This window comes from Citrus clementina, unplaced genomic scaffold (assembly GCF_000493195.1).
Source record: "Citrus clementina cultivar Clemenules unplaced genomic scaffold, Citrus_clementina_v1.0 scaffold_3, whole genome shotgun sequence".
In the NCBI taxonomy this organism is placed as follows: Eukaryota; Viridiplantae; Streptophyta; class Magnoliopsida; order Sapindales; family Rutaceae; genus Citrus; species Citrus x clementina.
This window is the reverse complement of record NW_006262339.1, coordinates 39,292,707-39,315,321: the sequence shown is the minus strand read 5'-3', so window position 1 is coordinate 39,315,321 and position 22,615 is coordinate 39,292,707. Positions and strand designations below refer to the sequence as shown.

Here is a 22,615-nt window from a genome sequence, read left to right as displayed (position 1 = left end):
CATGTGGAAAAGATTGCTCAAGATATTTCCAAGAAAGTGGAAGATATGTCAGATTCAACTGATTTAAGTGGCTTGGTTGGATTAAATTCGCGAATCGAGAAAATTAAATCACTTCTATGTCTCGAATTGGGTGATGTTCGAATTTTAGGAATTTGGGGCATGGGTGGAATCGGTAAAACAACCATTGCTAGTATTATTTTCCACCAAATTTCTGGGGATTTTCAAGGCAAGTGCTTCATGAAAAACGTCGGAGAAGAATCAAGCAAAATGGGAGTAATACATGTTCGAGATGAGGTTATTTCTCAAGTAATGGGAGAAAATATCAAAATAGGAACTCCCACTATAACCCCAAATATCAAGAAAAGGCTCCAACAGAGGAAAGTGCTGATCGTTCTTCATGATGTCGATGATAACTCTAAAAGTTTTGCTGCATGTTTAGATCTATTTAGCCCTGGAAGTAGAATCATTATAACTACTAGAGATAAACGGCTACTTTATAAACGTGGAGTACAAAGCGTATATGAGGTTAAGGGGTTGAAACACAATTCTGCACTTGAGCTCTTTTGTAGAAAAGCCTTTAGACAAAACAATCGCTCTCCTGATCTCCTGGAGCTCTCAGAGGAGGTAGCGCATTATGCCAATGGCAATCCATTAGCTCTTCAAGTTTTGGGTTCTTCTCTTTATCAAAAGAGCAAAGAACAGTGGAAAGATAAATTGCATAAGTTGAAATTGATTACTGATCCCAATATTTATAAGGTGTTGAAAATCAGTTATGATGGACTAAATTGGGAAGAGAAGGAAATATTTCTTGATGTAGCATGTTTCTTCAAAGGAGAAGATGTAGACTTTGTGACAAGGGTACAAGATGATCCTACATCAATGCGCAATGGACTGAACATTCTTGTTGAGAAGTCACTCATTACAATTTCTGACAACCGGCTGCAAATGCATGATATGTTGCAAGAAATAGGTAAGACAATTATTCGTCAAGAATCTTTCAAAGAACCAGGCAAACGTAGCAAATTATGGGATCACAAGGATGTCTATCAAGTGCTAAAGAAAAATAAGGTAAGAATCTATTTATTTGACATTTTGTACGTGATGCTATATGCAACATTATTTTTTTTTACCTGGGCAAAAACTTTTTAAAAAAAAAAAAGGGAAAAGGGGGGGGGGGGGGGGGGTTTTTGGTTTAGGGGGAGCCATAATTTCACCCCCCCCCCCCCCCACACACACACACACAAAAGAAAAAAAACTCTGCTTTGTAATGGTTGTATCTCTTTGATTCAATGAATCCGGAGAATCGTAAAGTTATGTTCATTACAAATAGAAGATGAAAAGTTGTGATGAATTGAGATATTCCAGCTCTATCAGAACAAATGCGATTAGAAATTCAAACCTTTTATCCCACATTTATGGCTCTGCCTTATATATAATTCAGTTAAAATATGGTTGCATAATCCAATTGATGGCTTTGCTGCTATTTCTTGGTTGTAGTTAGTAAACTCTATGAGAAATGCTAGCTCGCTCCAGTAAACATAAGACCAGGCCCATTCACTCTCGTTATCTCTTTCGAATGGAAAAAGCTTTGGGGTGTTGATTATAACATTTTCACGCGCGTGACAAAGAGCAATGCTACTGGCTACTGCACTCTCATTATTTCTGACTTTGCCTTTTCTTTATGGTCTTCTTACTCTGAATAATAATAATAATAAAGCATATTGACCCGATCCATCATCTACTTTGAAGCTCTGTTTCTTCATCCATGGCTTCATCTTCTACAAACCTCAATGCTCAAAGCAAATTTGATGTCTTCCTCAGTTTCCGCGGGGAGGATACCCGTACGGGCTTCACCAGCCATGTAGTTGAAGCTTTACGTCGGAAACAAATACAGTTCTTCATAGATAATGAAGAACTTCGGAGAGGAGAAGAGATCTCGCCTGCCCTTTTGAGTGCAATCGAAACATCAGATATTTCTATAATCATCTTCTCAAAAAACTATGCTTCTTCAACATGGTGCCTCGATGAACTTGTCAGGATTCTTGATTGCAAGAAGAGGAATGGCCAAATTGTGGTACCGGTTTTCTACAAAGTAGATCCATCTGATATGCGAAAGCAGATGGGGAGTTTTGGAGAAGCTTTTGTTCACCACGAAAGGATTCCATGTGAGGTCCGGGTTCAGAAATGGTGGGATTCATTGACCCAAGCTTCAAATATATCTGGATTTCATGATTCCAGGTCATTCAGGTAACTCTTTTAACTCTTCCTTTTGTTTTTATCAATGAAAGAAAGAACATTAATGCTTTATAGGCCTAGCTTGGTCTGTTTTGACTCATCATCATTGTATTTATATCTTGAACAACACTTGCTAGGAATGATGCGGAACTTGTGGAAAAGATTGCTGAAGATATTTCTAAGAAATTGGAAGACTTGGCAGACCCACCTAATTTTGATGGCTACGTCGGATTCAATTCACAAATTGAGAGAATCAAATCGCTGCTGTGTCTGGAATTGGATGATGTTCGAATCGTAGGAATCTGGGGCATGGGCGGTATTGGCAAAACAGCCATTGCTGAAGCTGTTTTCCACCAAATTTCTTCTAGAGAATATTCAAACCACTTTGACGGCAAGTGCTTCATGAGAAACGTCAAAGAAGAATCAAGAAAAATGGGAGCCCTTTATGTTAGAGATGAGGCCATTTCTCGAGTATTAGGAGAAAGTAATCTCAAAATAGGAACTCTTACTATCAACTCATATATATGGAAAAGGCTTCGGCGGAGTAAAGTGCTGATCGTTCTTGATGATGTTGATGACAACTTCATCCAAGAATTAGAGAGTTTAGTTGGACAGCTAAATCTATATGGACCTGGAAGTAGAATTATTATAACCACTAGAAATAGAGGAGTACTTGGAGTCAATAGTATTGTGTACAAGGTCAAGGGATTGGAACACGATAAAGCTTGTGAGCTCTTTTGTAGAAAAGCTTTAAGTCGAAAAAACCGCTCTGATGATCTTCTGGAGCTCTCAAAGAAAGTAGCATGTTATGCTGATGGCAATCCGTTAGCTCTTGAAGTATTGGGTTCTTCCCTGAGACAAAAGAGCAAAAAACAATGGTACAATAAATTGCATGACTTGACACTGATTTCTGAACCTAGAATTTATAAGGTGCTGAAAATCAGTTATGATGAGCTAAGTCCCAAACATAGGAAAATATTTCTTGACATTGCATGTTTCTTCAAAGGAGAACAAGTGGACAATGTGACAAGGATACAAGACAAGCCTACGTCTCTGCGCTATGAACTGGAATTCCTTGCTGACAAGTCACTCATTACAATATCGTATAAGAGGTTGCAAATGCATGATTTATTGCAAGAAATGGGTCAAACGATTGTTCGCGAAGAATCTGAAGAACCAGGCAAACGGAGCAGGCTATGGGATCACGAAGATGTCTATGACGTGCTAACAAAAAATAAGGTACGGATCAACTTATTTGACATAATTTTTCTCTCTATACATCCTTAGTCAAAGTTATTTGTACGAACAAAACAACGTAAACCCCTAAATAATATAAAATATAATCCCATTCGCTATCCTCTCATTTTGTTTGAAACTTTTACTTAAAAGCCTTGGTCAGTTTTTTAGGGTCAGAAAGAGCTCACCCCTTTCTACATAGAGAAAGCAAATAACTAATCGAACAAAACCCCCATCCTATTTTAAAATTTCATTCTAATCCCCTTGATGTTATAACGGTTCTGTTAAGTGTTAATTTTATTTATCATTTTATTATTTCCCCCGGCTGGTCATAATGCTTAAATGTTTTGGCACTAAGAACCAAGTAAAATTGAAAAAAAATATAAAGAACAAGCACAAAAGAGAATACCAGAAATTATGTGGTTCGACTTTTAGCCTACGTCCACGGGCGAAAACAGAAAGAAATATTTTACTAGTGAAAAGGAGTTACGAGTATTGTAGTATTTTAGCTCACTTCCCAAAATCTCAATACACCCAAACTCTCAGAACACTAATCACTCAAGAGTTTATTAAACTCTTAATACTCTCAACACTAAAGGAAAGCAATGCTTCTCTCTTGATGGAATTGGATACAAGCTCTAGATTGAGAGCTTGTATTTATAGGCAAAACTTTGCCTCAAAAGTCAAACAAGTGGCCATAAATTTCAAGCCATACAGCTCAAAAATTTCAAACTTTGGATTTTTAGCTTTGAATTTTTATTTTCTTTTACCAAACATTACGACATCTAGAATTTCAAAACCAAGTGCCAACCATTTTACTTCTTCAAACCTTCTAGATGCTGCAGCCAATTTTGACATTCTCCCACTTGGAGATTAGATTGAAAAACAATCAATCTCCACACCATCTTTTCTGCTTCGCCATAATCATGTTGCTTACGTTTCTACTAGGCCACAAGAGGATCTACTCCAGATAAACTTGTCAGCATTTATCGACTTGGTCAAAACATCTGCTAGTTTTCTTTGGTATGGATTTTCTGCAAATCCACACTTCCATCTTCCACTACTTCACGAACGAAGTGATACTAAACTCCTATGTGCTTTGTCATGGAATGAAAGGCTGGATTCCTTGCAATGTGCAATGCATTTTGACTATCACAAAACACATAAATTTTTTCTTGTTTGTGCCCGAGCTCCTCCAATAACCTTTGTATCCAAATAGCTTCCTTGCAAGCTTGTGTAACTGCCATGTACTCTGCCTCTGTTGTCGATAAAGCCACAACAGTCTGCAGTTTTGAAACCCAGCTTACAGCTACTCCCATAAGTGTAAACACATAACCAGTAGTGGATTTTCTTTTATCAAGGTCTCCTGCAAAATCTGAATCCACATAGCCCCTGACAGTAAACTCTGATCCTCCATAATATAATGCAACATCTAAGGTTCCTCTGATATATCTCAGAATCCTCTTTACAGCTATCCAATGCTCTCCACCAGGATTCGCCATGTATCGAATAACTGCTCCCACTGCTTGTGCAATGTCTGGTCTTGTACATATCATAGCAAACATCAAACTTCCCACTGCTGATGCATACGGTACTCGAGACATCTCATTCCTATCTGCTTCATTGCTAAGACACATACTTGAGGATAATTTGAAATTAACAGGAAGTAGGGTAGAAATTGACTTACAATCTTGCATGTTGAAGCGCCTCAAGATTTTCTTTAAGTTATTCTTCTGTGAAAGCCAAATCTTCCTGTTATTTCTGTCTCGGTGAATTTGCATCCCTAGAATTGTGTTTGCTGGTCCCAAGTCCTTCATTTCAAACTCCTTAGCCAACTGTGCCTTCAATTCTTGGACTCGATCTTTGTTGGGGCCTGTTACCAACATGTCATCCACATACAACAACAAAATAATGAAATCATTTTCTTCAAACCTCTTGTAATATGCACAATGGTATGAACTGAGTCTGTTGTATCCAAGGCTCATGATGAAGGAATCAAATCTCTTATACCAACACCTCGGCACCTGTTTGAGACCGTATAGAGATTTGTTTAACCTGCAAACCAAGTTCTCCTTTCCTGTTTATGTAAAACCTTCTGGTTGGAGCATATATATTTCTTTTTCAAGCTCTCTATGAAGAAATGTAGTTTTCACATTTAACTGCTCTAGATGTAAGTCAAATGTAGCACACATCGCCAAGATTATTCTGACTATTGTGAGTCGAACCACTAGGAAAAATATCTCGTTGAAGTCAATACTTTCTTTCTGAGCATATCTTTTCATCACCAATCTTGCACGATACCGCTCAATTTGATCATTATCATCACGTTTGATCTTATAGACCCATTTGTTTCCAATGACTCTTTTTCTACGTGGTAGTGGTACAAGTTTCCATGTCTTGTTCTTGTGTAGAGCTTTAATTTCTTCCTGCATTGTTGTCATCCACAAAGTAACATCTGAGCTTTCTAAAGTTTCATGAAAAGTTGAAGGCTCTCCATCCTCTGTTAGAAGACAGTACGCAACATTGATCTCTGTGACATACGCCGAGTGCCACGCCGGTGGTCGTCTTTCACGAGTTGACCAACGAACTTCTGAAGTCTCGGTCTCGACTGGTTTTTGTTCCTCGTGCTCTGGTGCTACTTCAGAAGAATCTGAATCTTCTAGATTATTTTCCATATATACTGACACAATCTCTGACTTTTCTTTTGCAGTGCCACCATCCTCATCTCTCATTTTGCAGTTGATCTTCTACAAAGTTAACATCTCTGCTTATGACAATTTTGTGGGTAGTGGGGCCCCACAGACGATACCCCTTTACTCCATCAGTATACCCCAAGAAGATACATCTTCTACATTTTGGATCCAATTTTGTTCTTTCTTAGGCATTATACATCACGTACACAGGACATCCAAATGCATGTAAGTAGGAATAATCAGCTGGTTTGCCAGTCCACATCTCCATCGTTGTCTTCAGCCCAATAACTGTAGATGGCGATCGATTTACTATATAACAGGTAGTTTTGGCTGCTTTTGCCCAGAATGAATTGAGTAGACCAGCAGTCTTCAACATAGCTCTTATTATTTCTGTAAGAGTTCTGTTTATCCGCTCCGCCACTCCATTTTGTTGAGGAGTGTATGCCACCGTGAACTGCCTCTAAATACCTTCTTGCTTACAGAAAGCAAGAAACTCGCCGTCTGTATACTCTCCACCATTATTTATCCTCAAGCACTTGATCTTTTTTCCAGATTCAAGTTCCACCCACGCTTTGTATTCTTTAAATACTGGAAATACATATAACTTTTTCTTAATTGGATACACCCAACATCTTCTGGAATAATTATCAATGAAAGTCACCATGTACTTTGCACCTCCCATGGATATATCCGGTGATTCCCAAACATCAGAATGAATCAAGTCTAGAATGCATTTACATCTAGCAATAGATCTACTGAATTTTAATCTATACTGCTTACTTGTAACACAATGCTCGTAAAATGGTAAACTTACCGATTTGAGCCCCGGAAGTAATTTTCCCTCATAGAGAATCTTTAAACCTTGTTCTGACATGTGGCCAAGTTTGAGATGCCACATCATCGTTGACTCTTCTCCATATGATGCGACACACGCATCAGCCTCCTGTAGTGTTTCTCTTTTAAGCATGAATATATTAGCACTGATCTTTTCTGCATTCATCAATACAAGCGCCCCTTTAATAATCTTCATAATTCCATTATCCACATGAGTTTTGTACCCATGACTATCCATTTATCCCAAAGATAATAAATTTTTCTTCAGGCCGTTGACATGTCGTACCTCCCCAATTGTGCAAATTGTACTATCAAACATTTTTATTTTGATAGTACCAATAGCAGCGATCTCTAAGGCATGATCATCTCCCATATATACAGATCCTCCTGAGATAGGTTCATATGTGTGGAACCATTCTCTCCGAGAGGTCATATGCTAGGTAGCTCCTGAGTCTATAAGCCAGACATCAGATAGTCGTTTTCTGTCTTTTGAAACAGTTGTTGCCTCGCTGTAGAGAATTTCGCCATCATCCGAGGTACTTGCTACACACCCCTTAGCATTTGATGACTCAGGTTCTTTGCCCTCTCTTCTCTTCTGATTACTCCAATACTCTTTCTTAGCGTGCTCTTTCTTGACACAGTTGTAGTATTTAACATTTTTCTTACTTCTGGATTTTGATCTACCATTATTGTGACTCCCCCTGGGGCCATGTTCTGTTGATCTCACTCTCGTCAGTGATAGCGCCTCCGCTTGCTGCGAAATTGCTTGTCTGTTTTTCTTATTTTTCCACCTGCTCTCCTCATTTAATATAAAGGCTGCAACATCGTCGAAAAGTATACTGTCCACTGGATTATTGTTCATCAGGTTGATAATGAGTTGATCATACGAATCTGGTAGACTTTGAAGTAGAAGCTCTGCACATTCATTTTCCTTTATATTATGACTCAACGTTGTGAGTTGTGAAAATAGAGTCTTCAAGGTATTGATGTGGTTGGTCACCATTGTAGATTCCGCCATTCGAAGAGTATAGAGTTTCCTCTTCAAGAAGATTTTGTTGTGTAGTGACTTGGCCTCGTACAATTTTGTGAGAGTATTCCATATTTCCTTCACTGTATTTTTCTCTGCCACACTGGATAATACTCCATCTGCAAGTATCAAGTGTAGATCATAAATGGCGTTGCCGTCTACCTCGTTCCACTTGTCATTAGTTATCTCTATGGGCCTTTCTCCAATTGCTGCCAGGCAATTATTTTTCCTCAATACAGCTTTCATCTTTATTTTCCACAACAAAAAATTATTTCCGTTAAATTTCTCAATTTCATATTTTGCCACCATTTTGTTGATAAATGCCGCACACAAGCTAGTGTACCACCTTGAATAGTTGTGAGTATGTGTGAGAATGCACACTAGGAAAGTTCCCAAGAAAGACTGGAGGGGTCATAATGGTCCTACTTAAAATCCAGACTCCTTAAGCTCTTATCGCCTTTGTGACAGAACTTTCCTAGACATGTACAAAACCACACAGTTATTTTACTCACACCACTATTCCTTGCTTTGCACCGTAAAATTCTTGGATCGCTCCCACTGTTTCACGTGAATAGTATCATATATGTGAATAGTACCATATACATGAACAGTGCCGTATACGTGAATAGTACCCCACTCCAAAAAATACAACCAATAGCTCTGATACCACTGTTAGGAAATTAGTGGGTGAAGTAGCACTGCAGCTAAAATAAAATTGGAAGAAAAAATAAAGAACAAGCACAAAAGAGAATACCACAAATTACGTGGTTCGGCTTTTAGCCTACGTCCACGGGCGAAAACAGAAGGAAATATTTTACTAGTGAAAAAGAGTTTCAAGTATTGTAGTATTTTAGTTCACTTCCCAAAATCCCAATACACCCAAACTCTCAGAACACTAATCACTCAAGAGTTTATTAAACTCTTAATACTCTCAACACTAAAGGAAAGCAATGCTTCTCTCTTGATGGAATTGGATACAAGCTCTAGATTGAGAGCTTGTATTTATAGGCAAAACTTTGCCTCAAAAGTCAACACAAGTGGACATAAACTTCAAGTCATACAGCTCAAAAATTTCAAACTTCGGATTTTTAGCTTTGAATTTTTCTTTTCTTTTACCAAACATTACAACATCTAGAATTTCAAAGCCAAGTGCTAACCATTTTGCTTCTTCAAACCTTCTAAATGCAGCTTCTAGATGCTGCAGCCAATTTTGACAGGCCGGTCATAATGCTTAAATGTTTTGGCACTAAGAACCAAGTAAAATGACCTATACTTTAATAATTGTAGATTTTATGTGCATTTTATTCTTCAATTAGGAAGCACTTAATCAACTTTTCAAAAGTTTTTGTAGAATTTATGCTTACTCATTCAGTCATTCTTTGCTTTGTTTAAAAGGGTACTGATGCAATTGAGGGCATATTCCTTGATTTGTCCAAAACAAAGGAGATACGTTTGGGTTTTGAAGCCTTTGAAAATATGTCAAATCTCAAATGGCTTAAATTCTACATTCCAGAGCATTGTGATCTTTCAACCATGAGTTTTAGAGTGCTTCTTGATCAAGTTCTTAAATATCTTCCTGCGAAATTGAGATATCTCCATTGGCATGGATATCCTTTGAAAACACTGCCATTTTATTTTGAGCCAGAGTATCTTATTGAACTGAATTTGCCTTATAGCAAAGTTCAGCAAATTTGGGAAGGAGAAAAGGTATGTTGTATTACTATTACCAAATTTTTCTTTCTTTACATTTATTTAATTAATTGACAATTTTATTGATGCATAGTAATTTAACATAGTAATTATCTTTTTTTAACAGAAGGCTCTCAATTTAAAATTTGTCGACCTACGCAACTCCCAATTTCTCACCAGGATCCCACAACCATCTGAAATCCCAAATCTAAGAAAACTAGACTTACGGGAGACTGCAATAGAAAATGTTCCGTCATTACCAGAGCTGAGATACCTTCACTTGGGAAATTGCAAAATGCTTCAGTCATTATCAGAGCTTCCATTGTTTCTAGAGATGTTAATAGCAAGCAATTGCAAGAGGCTTCAATCTTTGCCAAAGCTTCCTTCATGGCCACAAGAATTAGATAGATCCATAATGGAAATACTCCCCGTGCCCTTAAAACAAAGTTCAAGGGTATCTACGAACTTCAATTTTAGCAACTGCCTCAAACTGAATGAAAACAGAAACATCAAAATTCTGGCAGATTCAAAGGAGAGAATGCAGTATATGATAGTTCAATCGCTGAAACTATGTCAACAAGTCCTTTGGGATTCAGATGAGGAATTTGCTCATGCAGTTGAAGTCACCCTTTGTTTACCTGGAAGTGAAATTCCTGATTGGTTTATTCATCGAAGTTTAGGATCTTCAATAACACTTCGATGGCCACAGCAATGTTCTAACATAGAAAGAAACTTCATCGGATTTGCTTTTTGTGTTGTCAGTGGGGAAGGTGAAATAGAAGTCCTATGTCGCTACAGATTTAAAATAAAGACACGCTTTGAAGCCATACATTTTGATGAGCAATGGCGTTTTAGCCCTGACGTCTCCATTGACTCGGATCATGTCATACTTGGTTTTTTCCCCTTTTGGAATCTTGGGCTACCTGATGCTTATCGTCAACGAGCTGGAATTGTCTCATTTCACTTCGACATTGTAGATAAAATAGCTGGATTCCCAGTGCATCACGGGTTGAGAAGTTGTGGTGTGTCTCCAGTGTATTTGTGTCCCAATAACACAAAATTTGACACATGTACTTTGGAATTTGCTGGGTTTGGGACTGGGGGCTGACTTGGGGAGCCCCTCTTTTCATTTTAGATGATCCTTCTACATGTGTTGGCAGATCTGACGAAGGGGGACTGGAACCGAATTCCAAGAGAATTCACAGAGATCAAGTCAACCCTGACTAACTGAACCTGCTATCGATCTGAACCGACCTCCGGCCCCTGAGCCGGAGCCTGCCCCCTCGTCGGACCTACTGGAACTGGAAGCTGGGATTATTTTTAATCAATTATCTACTTTCTATTTTTTGCATTTTCTGCAAATTTTTTCCAGAAATAGCTTAAACCAAACTGCTTTATAATCGCTTGGGTTATAAGTTGCTGTTGCACAAATTTTTTACACCAAAAGATGCCTAGTATTTCCTTATGTTCACAGTTTATTTCCATGATCCAGTACTACCTTAACTTTCTGATGCATATTTGAGTATACTATAGCGAAACTATGTAGCATCACGTTCATAGACTATGGAAAATTGGCATTTGTTTTTAGGTTGTTCTTTATATTTTTGGTTGTCATTCAATTTTTGTAGATAGTTTTCTTTGTAATTTTGGTTTGTGTACTTTATGAGACCATTAGAAACCTCCAAATGTTTATGGTTCTGTGCCTTCCAAGGCATAAAAGAGGACAATTTTGAATGGAATTTAATTCATGCTTGATAAGTATGACCGCATTACCCCTTTTTTTTTTGGCTTGCAAGATGGCTGGGCTTTTAGGACATATGTACACTGACGATATCTTTATGGCATTTGTATTTCTATACCATGAGAGCAGTTGTAAACACGGATGATCTTCTGGCAGAGCTGAACAGAGCAGCATCTTGTAGAATAGTTAAAATGAGATGGTGTTTGTTGGTTTTCAGATTATGTTCGACGGAATGCCTCAGTGAAGCATTTTGGGATACATCACATTTGAATTCTACAGCAATCAGAGAATCGAGATCAATAATGAATCAAAGGGTCAGCAATAAGTTCCCTGGTTGGCTTGTTGAGCAAGAACTTTCAGGACACCTTGGTGATGAGGACTGAAGGATTGATGACTCCTGATTCATGAACAATAAGACAAACTGTCAGTTTTGTAATGATGTGTGATCAACTATCAGCTGTCGATGCTGGATGTAGAGAAATACTTCATCTCTGCTCATAGTACTATAAATGTCAATGAATAATAGAGAATGTTTTATGCCGGGAAAAATTAGTTCTTTCTGCATGCTTGAGTCATTTTCTTGGTTCACAGCTATAAGCGTATCTAGTTTACATTTTTATCAGGGAAGCATTTCATTCAAGGTTTTTTCCTATTATGCTTAATCTCTGCAAAACAAACCCCCCTCAAGATCAAGAATATGAACACAGTTGAAAGACTCAAGACATGGGAAAACAGATTAAACCAGAACAATCGACAAAACAGAATTTGTGATGATTCAGTCACCTGATATGACGTAATCCCATCCCATAAACAAGTCAATTTCTCTACCGATTTTTTAATGCAAGGCACAAAAATTGTTTTTAATACCACTGAGTACAAACTTGAAGAAAAAACCCCTTACCAATTGCCTCTCTCGAGAAAATGGTGTAACCACCAGCCTACCCGAGCTCTTTGTCGCTTCCCGCAAAAGATTAACGGCTTAACAGCCCTGCTTGTGACCTCCAGTCAGTTTAAGTGATGCATGTGGGAACTTAGGTGATGAAACTGGAAACTAACAACAGCAAGAACGCACTTTTAAGGCTGCTTCTGATTCACTTTCAACAATACTTATGGTCTGGTCTTGAAAATGCAAGATCTATCCAATAAGGGATCGATGTTGAAAATATATAAATTGATTTGGTTTTACATCTACACCTGAGAAACCGTGTTGTTCATAACAGAGGTGCACCTTCATCTCCATGCCTTATTGGGAAAATTTGATGTCTGAAGGATATTTTCGGTCTTCTCCAAATTGTTAAGGGGACCAAAAGAGAAAAAAAAATAATTAAAGGATTTCAACTTCAATTTTTCTAAATATTTATTCTTTAGCAAGGTTGCAAGGGCTTAAATTTTAATTAAAGGAAGTTGCATTATTCTTGGTGCATCTTCAACATCTAAACAGCTGTATCTCAGAGACCATACTATGACATGGTACGCATTTGTTTTTCTCTTGCTCAGGCTTTGCTCTTTGTCTTCTCTATAAAGTAATCATAATGAGTTTCACATTTACAGGAATTTTTTACACCACTTGAAAGCAGCATCATTGTACCTGGAAATAAAATTCCAGAGTGGTTCATCAACCAACGTTCAGGATCTTCGATAACTATTCAACTGCCACAGCGTTGTAATAAAGACTTCGTAGGATTTGCTCTTTGTGCTGTTATTGTCTTTGAGAAAGATCCTGAAGCCAGTAGCGCCCAATATTTCCAAGTCGTGTGTAGATACCGTTTGGAAAAAAAACTTGTTCATCCCGATTGCTGGTTGGTTATGTACGATACTGTTGACTCAGATCATCTAATGCTTGGATTCGATTCCTGTTGGAGTATTGGGCTTCCTGTTGGCGACCACCATACTGCTGTCAAATTGGAGTTCGCCCTTTACTATCTTGACCATGATGGCTCTCGTCTGGAGGTTGACCATAAAAGCAAAAGTTACAAGTTGTGGGGTGGCTCCAGTATATGCAAATTCCATCCGGACCAAACCCAAACTCTCAAATTTGCCGCCACCAGTGAAGTAGACTGCACCAGATTTACGAAATTTGATAAGGCCTGCACGGGTGGAACTTTTGGAAGCGCTGGCCGATACGATGAAAAGCAACTGGAATCAAGTAGTAAGAGAATTTGCAGAGACCAAATCAACGTTCCATCTTTCCTCATATCCTATTTTCTTCTGTGAGTCCGACACTCTAATTAATTTCTATTTCATTACTTTCTTATGCTTTTATCTCAACCTCGTGTGTTTGTGTGTTACACTTACCGAAAGCTTTGTGATTCAGATTTGTATTTTTTATGTTCATTTCGAGTCTTAAACAACAATGGAAATTGGGATTTGGTCACTGAATCGCTGAAGCAGTAATCACGAAGGTCAGCTTTGTATCAGCAATCTTCTACAGTTACCAGATTGAAGTAGAGCCATCTCCGATTTGTTGCTCCTGTGAATGTACATTTCATGCTAAACGTGAAAATCCTCTGTTTTGTTCTTGTTAGGTCTGTTTGCTTAAATAGTTCAATCAGTCAATCTAAGCACACATCATTTTGTTATCCTTTGTGAATAAATTCGGACAATTAGAATAGCTAGCAGGAGGGCTTGGTCCATTTTGTCCAGGATGGAAAGCAGAATAATTAAAAAAACTACTAGAGATAGAAGTGTGCTTGATCATAAATATGGAGTAGACTACATGTGAAGCGTTGGGAGCTTTGTTCATTAAATTCAATTAAATGAACTTCAAATAAAACATACGTTCCCATAACGCGTTATTTAAAATCTTAAAACCTTCATTTCTCTTCCAATAAATCGATGAGCCTCATTTGAACTTTCAACTTCATTCATAAAAATTACCAACCCAAAAACACACTAGAGATTGGAAAAAAAAAAAGCATATACAAGTAATATGGCAAACCTTGAGATTCAATCCTTTATGAAGATTGCCATTTTGCTTGTCAGTGGAATAATGGCCGTGCTCTCCTCCTCAATGATTGTTGTAGCTGAAGATGTTGTTTCTTTACCTCCACTACCTCAAGAAACTCATGATTTTCTAGAGCAATGTGGAGCAAAGATCTATAATAAGCGAAAATGTGGTGAAGAAATCAAATATATTGTTTTGTTTTGTTTCACCAAAAACAAAATCAAAGCAAAGATCTTTTTATTATTGTTTTGTTTTCTGTAAGAGAATACATATTTGTATTTATACAAATTTACTACCAAAATGTGGTGAAGAAATCAAAGCAAGCATTTATTATAATAAGCGATTCGTCTCTGAAAAATGCTGCGGGCTACTTCTTGATGAAGGAGAAGCCTGCCATAATTAATTTGTGGAGGTAACTGCACCCTTTTACCGTCAACTAAATCATGTTTGCGTGGAACTTTTCAGTGGCTACGTGTAGTATGGTATCTCATGTTTGCGTGGCTACTCGTAGAAATCTCATAATTTTGAAGAAAGAATAATATTAATTAGTTTTATACAATAAGCACGAGGATAGTAATTAATAAATAAATAATATGTTTTCTTTCTTCCACTTTGACCTTGAAGGTTCAAGCTATTTAAAGACATCTCATTTTAACAAAGATTTATTCTTAAAGTACAAAAAGTTCATTAATTGAAGATTCATAAATAGTATCAATTCAGCCTGGCTCACACGGGTGTGGTCTGGGTAGAGAATTGAGCCAGCATTAAGTCTGAAGTTGGCAAGCTGCGAATATGTGAAGACAAATTAAAACCTAGGGTATTTGCTTAACTTGCAGAAGAAGCAAAGGCGACTCTTCCCCTGGATATCATTGTTGACATATTTGCAAAACTGCAAACCAAGTCTTTATACAGATTCAAATGTTTATCGGAGTCATTCATGGCTTTGATAACCAATACCTGGTTTCTCAAGTTGCACCGAGCTCAAAACCAACAAAGACAAACACTGGTTCTTGCTGGTATTCACAACGGTTTAGTAAGAAACTCTCTTCTCTGTAAAGACCTGGACAGCAAAATTATTATGGCCGATCGGCTTATTAATTTCCCAATTGGAAAAGGCTATTGTGATTCCGTTTGGATCCACTGTTCTTGTAATGGTTTGTTGTGCTTATCCATTGAAGTTGAAACTCAAACAAAAGCTTTCTTTATATACAATTGTTGCACCGCAGAGGTCAAGAGAATAATACCAAAAGACTATGAACCTTTTCAACAAAATAGATACAACAGTACATGGCTCTGGTTATGCTCAGTCAATCGATGACTTCAAGCTTTTGTGAATTTCTCAATCTTACAGAGAGAATATAGTAGGTATGCATGACTTTTCTTGAAGGACTATACTTGGAAAATTTTTGAAACCAAATTTCAATATTTTTAACAAAATTCTTGGGCAATCACACTCAAAAGAAATATCCACTTTGGTTTTTGCACGTGTTGTGCGCGGAATGCGGAATCAAGTGCACCAAATAATTACAGAAAAATAAATGACACAAAATTTACGTGGCTCGGCAATATGCCTACGTCTACAAGAGTAAGAGAAAAATAATTATATTACTAACAATTATTAGAGTACAATATTTGAGTAACGAATTTCACTTCCTAGAAACACAAATATACCCAATACTCTCACACTCTGTAGGAAATATAAATTCCACAGACACACTTCTCTCAAAATCTTAGAAAATTATAAGCTTGACAAATTTAGGATGCTAAACAAATGAAAAACTCCCTCTATTTATAGGAAGTATTTTGCATTGTTACAAATTCGGTGCTCACCAACAATTTGCCAAATTGTCAAAGTTGTTGTGAATTTGTCAAATTGTCACATGCTTCACCAACTCATTTGGTTTCAATTTCCATAATTCCATCCACATGCTTCATTAATGCTTCCAACATTGCGGCTAGAAGATCATGCATGTTAAATTTTTTTTTTGATTTTTCAACAATTCTCCACCTCGGCGAAGATTTGGACTACCAACGAACCATCGTCCCAAATATAATCCTTCAATAAGGATCCAGAATGGTTGTATCGTTTCGACTGCCTACGTATCCGAAATTTGAGATCAAGCCAACCATAGTTCAAAATTTTCCAAACTCGACACATTCGAAGAATTAGTTTCAATCCGTATAAAGATGATTTTAGCCTTGCCCAATGAAAATGATTTTGATGATCATTCTCTATCTTCATCCCATTCAATTAGAGTCATAGGAGACTGTCTTTGTTTAATTCCATTGACAGAATGTGTGAAAATTGTCATCAGCCAATTCAGTTCCTGTATTGCAGCCATTGTGTTCCCTCAAGGCCAGTCATTTTATTTTGTCAGTTTTAGACGAGAAATTTGTACTTTTTGATGGAACATATAAAGATTATGTGATTGATGGTTTTCAAGAAGATTTAACAGATTATACAGTGGAAGCATTTGCAGAGAGCTTGATCTCAATCAATAGTAGAACAAACTTCCTAACAAGTGAAGGTTTGAATAATTCCCTCATTTAATTTGGTCTTTGAATTTGATTTTTTACCCCTTCTTCCTTTTTGAATTACCTCTATGTTTAAATTGACCATGAATCAGCTAAAAGATTTGATAATTATGCTGTTTTTAGGCGCGCTGGATTTTGGAATTTAGTGCAGGAGCAGTTTTTGGCAAAATAGATAGCTATTATGGGATATCTGAAATCACATTGATCCACAATCCGTTTAGGTGCTGAAGCCATTATGTCACTTGAACAACAGCGATATAGTATTAGCTTCAGATTTTCAGAAATCGGTATTTTACAATTTTAAGCAAGTTATCCATATTTTTTACCCAAGTGAGTGCATGGACTCATCAGTTTATACATACACAACTCAAACCTGCAGTTAACTGAAACCAAACGTTTCCCTATAGTGGCCAGCATTCAGCATCTCAGTAATCAGTATAGTGATCCTCACCATTTGAACTTCTCTCACGTCTGCGAGACCGTTTACTATGGCCGTGGTGGGAGTGCTTTTCCTTGTCCTTGGAGCTCCGCCTTTGGTGAGAGCTCTCTTCCTTGTCTGTAGAGCTCCTCTTATGAGACCGTGACCGCTCTTCCCCTTCTGTAGTGCTTCTTTTGTAATGGCTTTCTTCTCTGTCCACAAAGCTTCTTTTGCGACCCCCCTTCTCCATAGAGCTTTTACGATGTGATTCTTCCTTCTCCAAAGAGCTTCTATAGTGTTTCTCTTCCTTCTCCATGGTGCTACTTTTGTTAGTACGTTCTTCACTGTGCTTCCAGCTCCTACTGCGAGTGTTTTCTTCCTTCTCTATAGAGCACCTTTTGCTTCTAGGGGGTGATGGGACCTACAATGAAAATTAAAGAACCAAAATGAAAAAAGAATTCCTGGAAACAGTATTTTGTGCCCTAAAAGGTCTGTAATATGAAAGAAACAATACACTCCAAGGGGGCAGCCCAGTTGGTTGTGGGCTTGAGACATAGTGCTTGGTCGTACTGATGTCTCAGGTTCAATCCTTCTAGTGAACTTAAAAATTCCACCGTCTCATAGTTCATGGAGTTGGGGCACCTGACTGACACCTAGTTTAGGGCTTGGCCGGGCAGGACTCATGGTCCGGGTCGGTGCGGGAATCTAGGTTATCAGAATCCTAAAAAAGAGAAAAAAAAAAAAAAGATGAAAGAAACAATACCTGAAAACGTGACATATATCTTCCTTCTGGTGGAGGAGGAATGCCGAGCCTCTTTAGCTCATCAAATGGAATTGGACGCCTGGTGATGCAAGAGAATGAACAAAGTCAGAAATATGTACATAAAAATAATGTACTGAAAATTTCCACCATATAGTTACAAAGTGAAATGAACTTTTTAATTCATTTTTTTTCCAAAAACAATACTATTCCTGGCTAAACTCCTATTGCCTTGTACGAGTAGCAGTTGTCAGTTGTGCTAGCCTGACAAATAAGCACAGCCAAAAGATGAACAGCCTAAGGAACTATAATAGAGAGTGTGCCTTTCAGTCAATACAATATGATTCAAAGGGATTCTTGGGTGGAGCCACAAAGAAACAATATCTTTCAGTTCTCAAGGCAGCTCCTAAGTAATTGATGGGAAAGTTACCTTGTTTCAAACATTTGTGTAACAGTTTTACACGGTAGGATAAGTTCAGATATAGCAATGCACAAAAAGATTGCACAAAAAGATTACATCTCCCTCCATTTCTTGCCAAGTATACATACCTAAATCAAATTCGTACACTATACTACATCCAAGCCAAACACAAAGAAAATGAATTTCCCAGATAATTGCTGTCGAAGGGTAATTGTGTGTCAAATATGATGGAAGAAAAGACAAAGCTTTCTACGTAAAAGTGAGAATATGAGATCAGCTGCTTTAAGTGTCTAAATAATGCACCTGGATGGCTTTCCGGAAAGAGAGGAATGAAATAGTTCCTTGACAAAATAGATTTGTAACTTATTGAAATATTACAAAAAATGAGTACGGTCTGTCCACACAAGGTATCATTCCATCAGTCCATCAAAAGTTAGATGATTCCAATTATTTTCCTGTTCCAGCCAGTAGCTCCACTTAAGCTTTCTTCTTCCCCAACCACTCACACACCCACTAAACACCAAAAGCAAACAAAAAAGAACAATAAAACTAACATTGAATCTATTGCCTATAACACCTAAAGAAGTAAATAAATGAACGGAAAGAAGATTTAATAGAAAGCATTTTTCATTAGAGTAAATTATAACTAAAATTGCTTAAAGGCTAACAATTCCATTCAATCACATAATGAAAAAATTTATGACAAAACATAAAACCCCAAAATTAGGAACATACAAAGGAGCTCTAAATGGTCTTTCTCTTCCTCCAAAGCGAAGCTGCCCTGACTCTTTCTTACCTCCAAGGCCTCCTCCTGCTTGACGGAAAAAGGAGACAAAAATTATATGATTCAAATTTATTGGTGCTGATGCTGACCAGAGTAAATAAAATGAACAACTAACCTAACCTCCTTGGAATCCACCCAGGCATCAACTGTTGCCTGTTATAATCAACTAAAATTTGATGATCATCAATAATGGAGTGGTGAGCATCCTGCATGGCAGACATGAAAACAAAAAAACCATCACTTTACTTTCTATCAATGGGGACACTGAATGCATGCATGCAGCCAGGATGATCAATGTGTTTGAGTTTGTTTAATTTTGAAATTGTGGACGTGCGCAAAGCTCAACTAGAAGGTAAAAAACTCCCATTTTAATATAGACATAACTCCAATTTTAATACAGACATAACATATTATATAAATTCCTCATTTATCAAGCAAATATCCAATATGAGACTCAACAGTCACAAGTGCGGCCAAATAATCAAAGTGTGGATATTTATGGTGCATTACAGAATCTGAAATGAATCACATTTCAGGGCAAAACAAAAATTGCATAACAGTCACAAAGTGGCAAAGCAAGAAAGAATCAAATTATCAGCCACATACCTCATATGCACGGCGCATCTCTCTTTCAGTTTCATATTCAACAAAAGCATAACCACGCGATGCACCCGTAACTGCACATCATACAAATCAATAAGCACCAGAACAAGTTAGATGTTACATTCCAAACATAACTATTGGCAACATAACACAATTTTCAGAACGGCAACTTTACCATTGTCCCTCACTAACCGTAAGTTCTTGACCCTACCATACTTGCTCATAGCCTAAAACACCCACATGACAATAATTTTTTCAACTCATTAATTCAATCCAAAATAGATACAATTCTGCAACACTGCAGAATATGAAGAAAATTAACGGAATTTTTTTAAAAAAAAAAAAAAACCGCTTACCTTGCGAAGAGTGTCTTCGGAAGTAAAATGAGAGAGCCGACCCACAAAGACAGTGCAATGAGGGTCACCAATGGCCTTGGGGTCACCGAGGGGGTCATCTGCAAATGATTAAGATACAAAATGGGTGAGAACTGGGAATACTTAAAAGTTGTGGGGGGAGTGAAAAGGAATAAAGAAAATAGAAGTACATACAGAGGCCCGCGGAGGAGCAGAGCAGAGCACGACAAATGGCGTTATCGTGGGGGTGAATATCGGTGCCGTCAATGCTACCAGCTTGAATCGGATGATACGACCCGGCGTAGAACACCGAGTTTATGTTGTTCCCACTCATTGTGAACGGGGGGAGGTGGTAATGGGCAGCGTTGTAGACTTCTTTTAGACAATTGACCGAACACCTTGTTTTCTTAGAACCCAGTGGTTTTCGCACTAAGCAAATCCAGAAATGAAATTACACGACAAAATTCACAAAACTGGCCAAAGAGAAAGCCAATGCCGACTCAAGGAGGAAAGCAAGATAAAAAGCAATTGTATTTTCGGCCTCATCCAGGACACGTGCCTGTCACGCGGAATTTCAAGTGAACAGATGTTTTTGCCCTTTTCACAATTCAGATAAAAAGGTGAAATCCAATGCTTCTGAAAAAACACATTGCATCAGCGCGCGTGTTTTTTCTAATTTAGTATATTGCTCTTTTTTTCAACAATAATAATAATAAGGGTTTGGTTATGTTGAAGTTGTTTTAAAATAGAGCATTCCTTCGTAACTACTCGATCAAAGTTATAATGAGTTTTTTATTATTTATCATTTTGCGTATGTGGTTGAAATTCGTACTCCACCGTAGATCTGTTCCAACATAGGCATAGCCTAATAATAATAATAACAAAAACCGATCATTTGTTAGAAAGTTATTCTTTATATCGATAGGGTAAAATATGAACACAAATAATTTATATTTCTTTTTTATATAAATTTTATTTGAATCACGTGTCAAAGTTTAAAATTGTGAAGCTAAGAGTTGATGAGATTTTTCTTTCACAAAATTTCACATTTAATGCTCCTAACACATGCAATGTCTGAAATAAATCAATAAATATTTATTTTCTCAACTTTTTATTAAGTGGCCTTATTCGGTAATTTTGAAATATTGGTGGAAACTAAATGTAAACATGATAAAGGATTCTCCTCCATGATTATAGGAGTTTACCTGTTCAAAGTATTTTGAATGTAAAGATATATTCAGTTGTAACAAACCAATAATATAGTTAGTTGTTGCACTTTTTGCTGTATATATTGATACTTGTAAATCAATGAAGTGAGTTAAGCTTTCTCATCATTTCTTTTAAGTCTTTATGGTATCAGAGCACTAGAGGCTCTCCCTTTCTCTCCTTATTTTTAGAAAGAAAATTCTGTAATGGCCACCACCATCAGAAACACTAATGACCTCAACAACACCTTAATCACCATTAATGTAGCTGCACAAACTCCTCTCAAACTCACATCAACCAATTACTTATCATGGAAATTGCAGTTTCAAACTCTCTTCGTAGGCTATGATCTTCTTGGCTATATAGATGGTTCTAAACCTTGTCCTTCAACTACAATAACAGACAACAACACTACTACCCCGAATCCAGCTCATTCACTTTGGGTTCGCCAGGATCAACTGATCCTCAATGCCATAATTGGCTCCATCTCACCCAACATCATCCCATTTGTGGCCACTGCCAAAACATCCAAAGAAGCGTGGATAACGCTTGCCAGCACCTATGCAAAGCCTTCCAGAGGACATATTAAGCAAGTTAAAAGCCAGATTAGACAAATGACTAGAGGGTTAGCATCAATTATAGAATTTCTCCAAAATATTAAGGCTCGGGCAGATGAACTTACGCTTCTTGGCGCACCTTATGACGAAGATGATCTTAGGGACAAAATTCTGGAGACTGTTGGAGATGACTATAAGGAGTTGGTCCAAGCTGTACAAGCCAAGGACACCCCTATCACATTCGACTTCATGAAAAGTTACTCAATTTTGAGGCATCTCTAAACACTTCAAAACCTGACACAATGTTCCCAATAACAGCCCATGTAACAACTCGTACCAACAACAATTGACGTATCAACAGCGAAACCAACCAAAACTTCTCCAACCTAAACCGCAACACAGGAGTGCCCCAAAACAACAATTCCACTCAGCGACAACAACGCCCATACCTTGGCTACTGCCAACTCTATAGCATTTAAAGGGCACACTGCCAAGAAATGTCCATCTTACAAATTGCAACCTGTGCAGTCAAACAATAACCACTCATCTACCCCATGGCAGCCAAAAGCAAATTATGCA

The 22,615-nt window shown here is 37.6% G+C and overlaps 3 protein-coding genes across 3 annotated transcripts in view; 2 read left to right on the top strand and 1 right to left on the bottom strand.

Moving 5' to 3' along the window:
- The window catches only part of LOC18048295 (TMV resistance protein N), a 2,913-nt gene extending 1,377 nt beyond the window's left edge, over positions 1 to 1,536 (top strand). Inside the window, exons 3-4 of the mRNA XM_006443036.2 lie at positions 13 to 1,068; positions 1,498 to 1,536. Of these exons, the coding sequence (XP_006443099.2) occupies positions 13 to 1,068; positions 1,498 to 1,536 (1,095 nt within the window). The remainder of the gene's footprint in view (positions 1 to 12; positions 1,069 to 1,497) is intronic.
- Positions 1,537 to 1,765: 229 nt separating this feature from the next.
- LOC18048294 (disease resistance-like protein DSC1) lies at positions 1,766 to 10,822 on the top strand. The gene is made up of 5 exons (XM_024187515.1): positions 1,766 to 2,247; positions 2,373 to 3,474; positions 9,214 to 9,282; positions 9,421 to 9,732; positions 9,842 to 10,822. The coding sequence occupies exons 1-5, from the start codon at positions 1,766 to 1,768 to the stop codon at positions 10,820 to 10,822; spliced, it is 2,946 nt and encodes a 981-aa protein (XP_024043283.1).
- A 6,350-nt stretch (positions 10,823 to 17,172) lies between these two features.
- Positions 17,173 to 20,802, bottom strand: LOC18046156 (U11/U12 small nuclear ribonucleoprotein 35 kDa protein). Its single transcript, XM_006443033.2, has 8 exons — positions 20,469 to 20,802; positions 20,277 to 20,374; positions 20,096 to 20,147; positions 19,924 to 19,994; positions 19,433 to 19,523; positions 19,269 to 19,344; positions 18,116 to 18,194; positions 17,173 to 17,773 (listed from the first exon to the last, which is right to left on the bottom strand). Exons 1-8 carry the CDS (start codon positions 20,605 to 20,607, stop codon positions 17,360 to 17,362), a joined length of 1,020 nt encoding a protein of 339 aa, XP_006443096.1. The 5' UTR covers positions 20,608 to 20,802; the 3' UTR covers positions 17,173 to 17,359.
- Positions 20,803 to 22,615: the final 1,813 nt, after the last annotated feature.